Source organism: Pteronotus mesoamericanus, unplaced genomic scaffold, assembly GCF_021234165.1.
Source record: "Pteronotus mesoamericanus isolate MK-2021 breed Mesoamerican mustached bat unplaced genomic scaffold, CSHL_Meso_final contig_557, whole genome shotgun sequence".
NCBI lineage: Eukaryota > Metazoa > Chordata > Mammalia > Chiroptera > Mormoopidae > Pteronotus > Pteronotus mesoamericanus.
In genome coordinates this window covers 6,923,206-6,930,849 of record NW_026555200.1, presented here as the reverse complement: position 1 = coordinate 6,930,849, position 7,644 = coordinate 6,923,206, and the positions used below count along the sequence as shown (strand labels likewise).

At 47.1% G+C, this 7,644-nt stretch overlaps 1 protein-coding gene across 1 annotated transcript; it reads right to left on the bottom strand.

Moving 5' to 3' along the window:
* On the bottom strand, positions 1–7,101 carry UTS2 (urotensin 2). The gene is made up of 3 exons (XM_054579660.1): positions 6,999–7,101; positions 1,466–1,509; positions 1–114 (listed from the first exon to the last, which is right to left on the bottom strand). Exons 1-3 carry the CDS (start codon positions 7,099–7,101, stop codon positions 1–3), a joined length of 261 nt encoding a protein of 86 aa, XP_054435635.1.
* Between the last annotated feature and the right edge of the window lie 543 nt (positions 7,102–7,644).

The window sequence follows — 7,644 nt, the reverse complement described above, 5'->3', positions numbered from 1 at the left end:
TCAGACACAGTATTTCCAGAAGCATTCAGAGGGATGCCCACGTTTTTTAAATTGTTTCCTGATTGTGGCCAAAAGGTGATTCAGTAGAATGTTGGGCTCTTGTCCAGAGAGAGCCTGAAACCAAAACCAGACAGACAAAAACAGATGGGTTATCAATGGAGTCAGAGTCCTCTGTGAAAAAGGGACTGGAGGCGAGACCTCAGTGCTTTGCTCCTGTTCCCGGGGACCTAACTGCAGTGGGGGCCCAGGGCGTGGGCTCTGAGGGTACCCGCTCCCGGGGCCTGTCCTGTCTGTCCAGCCCTAGGATCACCCTGAATTCTCCTCTACCCTCACCGACCTACTTCTATTTAAATAATCTGTCAGTAGCAAGTTCTGGACATTTGTTATCTTCTGTATAGAATAGATCTTTTATTTATCTTGAACTTCTTGGACCCTTGTTTTGGGGGTTTTGTTTTAAATCCTAGACTTTGATGAGCAAATCTCATTAAATCACCCATAGGACTTCAGAGGCCTTGCCCACAATGCCTCTATTGAGAAGAATATAAACATCTGAATGATAACAATTAGTCACATGTAGAAGCCACACCCTCCGTCTCCTCCTGGGTGGTGTCCCCCGTGTGTGCCGTCTGGCGCTGAGCGCCTCCAGACTGTATTTTCACAAGGATAGTATGGGCACTGCACCGAAAAAGAAGCTTCTGGTCTCAACGTTTGGGAAATGCTTCGTGTCACGTTAAATTAGCTTATCGCATGATTTCCTGGGCTCCGGCAGGCGAATGTGCGCCGAAAGTGGCCAGGACAGGCGGGGCGGAGCAGGGCTCGGACTGTGGCGGCTCGTGGGACTGGCGAACCCAGAAAACCCCGAGTTAGAGTTTGGTGCGGCAGGGAGGTGGGGGGGAGTGGGAGGGGGTCAAATGCAGGTTCTTACTTTTTAGCATTCCAAGTCCTCCATCAGCTGTGCCTCTTTCTAACCGTTCAGTAGCATCCGTCGTTCCCCGCAACCGTCTCTTCCCTTCGCCCGAGTCACTGCCTGTTCTGCCCTCTCCTGCGCATGCGCCACCCCAAGGCGCCGAGCCCACCCTTCCTCTTGGGGGTTACAAACCCGGCTTTTCAAGGCGCAGTTTCGAACAGTGGCCCACCCGCCCGGGGATCCTGGGCAGCTGCCGGGTTTGAGGCTCGGCCCTCCCCCAGCACCCCGGACCCACGGCCACGTGCAGAGACGGTGAGTCAGAGCACGAGAGGTGACAAACCTGAGCGCAGGCACCGTATCTGTTAAAATAATTTATCCAGAACAAGCACTGGATAAGGTTCTCTTTTCTTCACATTTTATAAGTCAGAATTTGCAAAAATTAATGCTTTAAGGTAACGATGTGATTTCTAGCAGGAACGCTTGTCTAGTTCATGAACTTGGGGTCCTCTGAAGTCAGGGTGCAGAACGCTCACCTTTTTTAACCTCACAGTCACTTACCTTCCTCGTAATTCCTCTTGGGTTAAAAACATTGGTATCGGGATCTGCAAAACAATATTTGGAAACCATTCACCATGAGATCTATCGTTTTCTACTTCGTGCTTGGTTTATTCAAAACACCCCAACTAATGCGTCACCAAATCACGTCTCGTTTCTGGGCTTCCTTTGTGCACTGCAGTGGTGTTTGCCTGGAGGCAGGTAAGTGGCGCCCTTGTCCTTACCTACAGAGCCCACAAAGGGCACTGCGTTTTCCTTGGCAACTTATCAGCTCAGTGGTTTATCAAAAATATTATAATAAATTGAACTCTGTTCAACAGTGTCTATTAAAAGCCTCCATGGTTTTTTCCAGAATGTCCCGGGCATTTGCATCAGTGCCTAGAGAAGTACAGTCACAGGGAAAATACAGGCAGACCTTGTTTAATTGGGCTTTACTGCACTTGCCAGACCTTGCATTTTTCACAAATTGAAGGTCGTGGCCACCCTGCGTTGAGCAAGTCGAGTGATTGGCATTATTTTCCCAGCAGCACTTGCTCACTTCATGTTTCTGTTTCACATTTCGGTCATTGTCCTAATATGCCAGTTTTTCATTATTGTTACATCGCTCCTGGTGACCCATGGTCAGCAAGCTCTGATGTCGTCATTGTAATTGCGTGGGAAGGCGACGGACCTGCCCACATAAGATGGCGACTTAAATGGTGTCTGTGTTCTGACCACTCCACCGGCCCAGCCCTTGCTATTCTCCCTTGTCTTGGATCTCCTTATTCCCTGAGACACGACAATATTGAAATTAGGCCAATTAATAACTCTATCGCGGCCTCTAAGTATTCAGCTGAAAGGAAGATTCATGAGTCTCCTATTTTGAACCAAAAGCTAGAAATGATGAAGCTTAGTGAGGCAGGCATGTTGAAAGCTGAGGCAGGCCAAAAGCTAGGCCTCTTGCACCAAAGTTAAGTAAGTTGTGAATGCAAAGGGAAAGTTCTTGAAGGAACTTAAACGTGATACTCCAGTAAACATATGAATGGTAAGAAATCAAAACAGCTTTACTGCTGATGTGGAGCGTTTTAGTAGTCTGGATAGAAGACCACAGCATTGTCTTAAGCCGTAGCCTGATCCAGAGCCAGCCCCTGACTCTCTTCAGTTCTGAGAAGGCTTCAGAGGTGCGGGAGCTGCCGAAGAAAAGCCCGCGGCTGGCTGAGGTTGGTTCTTGAGGTCTAAGGAGAGAGGCCTTCTCCATGACATCAAAGTGCGAGGTGAAGCAGCAGCAGGCCACCCAGAATTCTAGAAGATGATTCGTGAGGGTGGCTACACTAAACAACAGGGTTTCGATGCAGAAGAAACAGCCTTACATTGGAAGAAGATGCCATCTAAGCTTTCATAGCCAGAGAGGAAAAGTCAATACCTGACTTCAGAGGACAGGCTGACTCACTTGTTAGGGGCTGACGAACTGGTACCTTGAGATTCAAGCCAGTGCTCGTTTACCGTCGTTTACGGGCCCTTCAGGATTTTGTTCAGTCAGCTCTGCCTGTGCTCTGTGAACAGACAACAAAGCCTGGACGGCAGCATATCTGTTTACAACACGGTTTACAGACCTGTCTAAGCCCACTCGTGAGGCTTACTGCTCAGAAAAAGATACCTTTCAGAGAATGACTGCTCACTGACAGTGGTCACCCGAGAGCTCTGATGGAGACGGACAGTGAGATTCAGGTCTTTTTCACGACTGCTCACCCGACATCCATTCTGCAGCCCATGGATCAATGGCATTTCGACTTCCAGGTCTCGTTATTTGAGAAGGGCGTTTTGCAAGGCTATAGCTGCCATAGAATCTGGGCAGTCAGTTGAAAACCTTCTGGAAAGGATTCCTCATTCTAGATGCCATTAAGAACATTTGTGTTTCATGGAAAGAGGTCAGAAGAATATCAGCGTGAACAGGAGTTTGCAGGAAGTTGGTTCCAACCCTCACGGGTGACTTGGAGGGGTCCAAGACTTCGTGGAGGAAGTAACTGCAGATACGGTGGAAGTAGCAGGAGAACCAGAATTCGAACTGGAGTTGGAAAATACGACTGCATTGCTGTAATCTTATGTGAACTTGCATGGATAAAAATTGTTTCTTATGGATGAGCAAAGAAAGTGGTTTCTTGAGATGGACTTGATTCTTGGTGCAGATGGTGTGACGATGTTTGAAACGACAACAGAGGATTTAGAAAATGACAAGCTTCGTTGATAAAGCAGGGTTTGAGAGGACTGGCTCCAATTTTCAGAGACGCTCTGCTGTGGATAAAATGTTACCAAACAGTATCACGTGCTACAGAGAAATTTTTCGTGACAGGGAGAGTCACCTGATGCAGCAAATTTCATCGTCTTTTTTTTAAAGGAAACCGCCACAGCCACCTCAGCCTCCAGCAGCCACCGCCCTACCCTGGTCAGTCAGCAGCCACCAAGGCCAGACTCTCCACCAGCAAAAAAGTTTGACTTGCTGAAGGCTCATATGGTGGTTGGCACTTTTAGTTAAGATAGACATTGTTTTCTTCAGACATAATGCTATTGTACATTTACTAGAACACAGTATTGTATAAACATAACTTTTATATGCACTGGGAAACCAAAAAAAACTTCACTGCATGACTTGCTCTATTGAGATGTTTGCTTTATTGCAGCCGCCTGGACCTGAACCCGCAGCACCTCAGAGGTTTGCCTGGCCTAAAAACTGACACTTCGTCCATTACTTCGTGTGTGGCTGGGCTGCACATTTTACTTGCATTTTCTCATTGACTCTTCACCATAACCCTATGAGGTAGGTATTTTTATCTTTCCTGTTTACCGCTTAAGAAACTGAGATACAGAAAGTTGAAGTAGTTTAAGATTTTAGCCCATGGGAAATCAACATGTAAAGCTGCACTCAGTAGAAGCTGGCATAATACCCTCCTTCCCCTCAAAACAAAAGTCCAAACAAGAAAAGAACACCCTGAGACGCCGCGTACAGCAGAGTGCTCGCAAGCAGCGGCTGAGAAGGAAACAAAGGTTGCAGGGGAGGCCTTCTGCCAGGAGGGGAGAGTGTCGGGCAATTAACTTATGTAATGTAGCTCAAATGCATGTCCCAAATAGGGCCGCCCCTCACTGAGGGATGAGAATAGAGAGCAAATCCGGGAGCCGTAAAATCAGACACCCACGCCCACCAGAGTCCTCTTACCTGCTTTCCTGAGGCTGCCTCCTGTCCCCACGTCTGACACTCCCGGTAGCCCGAGCAGAAGGGACACTCTGTCCCCCTCGTCCAGAGCCGGTCCTGCACCCCCAGAAGGCTCTGCGCAGGGGGGAGATGGGCATTAGTAATGCAGATCATTTTTCAGTTAGTTCCTCCTGTTCCCTGTGGTCTTTTTGGGGGGAGGGGGGTGCGGGGGAGCAGGGGTACCAGGGACAAGGAGAGAATCCTGGAAAAACTTCAAGTGCTCAGTAGGTGATTTGTCATTAGTTGTACTTTGCAGAGGAAAGGACAGCGGATCTAGAGGAAGGGACCTAACTCTGACCCTGCCTCCTGTGTGACCTGCTAACCCGCTGCTGACCCGCTGCCTGATTCAGAGGGTCGAGCTGAGCCACGGGATCAGTTTAAAACATCTCCACTTTTAAAAAGTGACTTTTCCCAAGTCCATTCATCTGCTGTTGCCTCTTGCTTTTGGAGACTTGGGTGGCAAAATAGGACAGGAAAGGAAAGCACTGGTTTCCCTTTTTTTTTAAGATTTTCTTTATTTTTTGAGGTGGGGGACAGAGAGAGAGGGACACATGAATGAGTGGTTGCCAGTCGCACACCCCCTACTGGGATCCCAGCCCGCAACCCAGGCAGGTGCCCTGAGTGGGAATTGAACCCGCGGCCCTTTGGTTCGCAGGCCGGCACTCAATCCAGGGAGCCACACCAGCCAGGGCAGGACTGGTTCTCTAAAAGACGAGATCGTGTTCTTCCTATTAAGCCAGTAAGATGGCATGGCCTCTCTCTGGCTTTCATCACTTAGGTGCAGTTGTTATTAGACAAGTCAGCTTTAAAATACCTTTTGAAAAACTTGATAGTAACATTTCCAATGTGAAATTCAGTCAACACGAGGCATGTGAGATGTACAGTACGTAAGGTGCGTGTGGAAGATGCAGGTAAGGTACTGGGAACGTGCACGTATGGTGCACGGGAAGCGCGTGTGAGGGTGGAGACTTGGCCCAGGTGGCTCCTGCGGCCAGTGCCACTGTGTCGAGCCTGGAGGCTCCAGGACTGTCACAGCGCCGGCGAGCTTCCAGCCCGCAGGCCCTAAGCTCCAGCCTTGGCCGGGGGACCGTGCACAAACCGCTGTGAAGGCGTCCAGGCACAGACACAGCACCCCTGCAGGCTATGAATGGAAACCTGTGAAACCTGGCCACTTACAACTGTTTCTGTCATGAAGGATCATTGATGGAGAAACAAATAAATAAAAAAATTCAGGCCAAAAGTCTAAGAGGCCACCTGTTGAGAATTTGAGTGAGATACTACATCTTTTATCTATTATTTTTTATTTTTTTAAATAACAATTTCATCTAAGTTTTTTAAAATCATAATAATGACATGCACATTTTTGAAGATGACAGTAATATCTGAACATTTACTCCTGATTTTATCTTGTGTTTTCCACGGGTCTTTTCAAATAAGAGAGGGCCGGTCAAGTTCATGCTTGTCTGGCCAGTAGGGTGATCGCGAGTCTGAGCCGGGGGGACCTGGGAGTTGACTGACAAGTGGCCGAGAGGGCTGCCAGTGGTCAGAACGCTGCTCGGCAGGGAGGCTAGAGACTAGGAATTACAAAATCAATGGCTTACAAGAGCTTTTTTCCCCCTTTATTTAAAGAAAAATGTCTAAAAGTACCCAAAGTTAAAGACAAGATAAAATCCAGTTAAAATGCTTATGGAAACGAACACCTAAGCATCAATCAACTTTTTCATTCCTTCACCTAAATTAAGAGGTAATAGCAAAATATGTATATGTTTGATCATTCTTTGAAAATTCAACTTAGAATTGAGCTGGACGCAACATATATCAAAAGGAAAAACTCAGTGAACTTGGAAGCATGGGGTGTCCTGGCTCCAGCTGGTCCCTTTGTAAATTTTTGATACTTGTTTTTGTTCCATATAACACAAGTCAGATGATTACTTTTTAACTTAAAATAATAGAGGATGAAATTAAACTATTTTAAACCTACAATTGGAAAGGCCAAATTCTACATTCAGGCAGTTCATTTAAAAGAATGCTTTTAACTTAGTACAGTTTTTAAAATCGAAAAACTGACCAAAACCAAAGTTTGAATCATGGAAGTGCCATGAAATGAGCAATTCTACACCCGTCTACTCTTACTTCCATGTCTCCATTGTTGGACTCGAAATGGGCTCTAAGGGTCCTCGCGGCTGGGACTACTGACTTAGCAAGACTCCACCTAAGCAAGAATGCCCATCCTTCTCTCTGACATGGCATTTAAGACCCCGGCTTGAAGGCTCTTTCACGACTAAGAGAAGGGAAGAAAGTTGATCTTACCCGAGAACAGCAGGGGCTCTTCCCTGGAGCCGGGGACGGGGAGAGAGAAGAGAGCGTTCAAGCATCCCATGAAAAGCAAACAGCAGGAGGCCAGCTTGTACATGACTGACAGCCGACAGAGTCTTCCTTCTTGGCTTCTGTTGTCCAGAACTTCCAATTTGCTCCTCTCAGTCTGTGATCTGCGACTATATATATTGTCCTATGACCTCATACCATCCCCTCCCAAAAAAAGTCACATCGATTTATTGGCTGCAGAGGCCAAAAGGCAATCACTTTGCACTGATGTAATTTTTCAAGGTAACAACTCATAACACTAAATTCACTGTCCTGTTGCCTAGTGTACAAAGTAGATATTATATAAAGAAAGAACAGTTGAGTTTACAAATCTGGCAAGAAGAGGGACCTAGAGCGATGAATCACGAGTTAAAAAAAAAAAAAAGGGTCAGACATAACTGAAGTGGCCAAGACAGAGACATGGACTTACTGGTCCCAGCCCCAGTGACACACATTGTGTCCAAAACGTGCGGGGTTTCCTTTTTGCAATCTTTCCTGAGTGCACAGTTAACAGTCCTGTTGCGCGTGGGGCTGCCTTGCCTGAAGAGTGACAGTGTGCGGGGTAAAACCTAAAACCAGGTACTGAAAATAG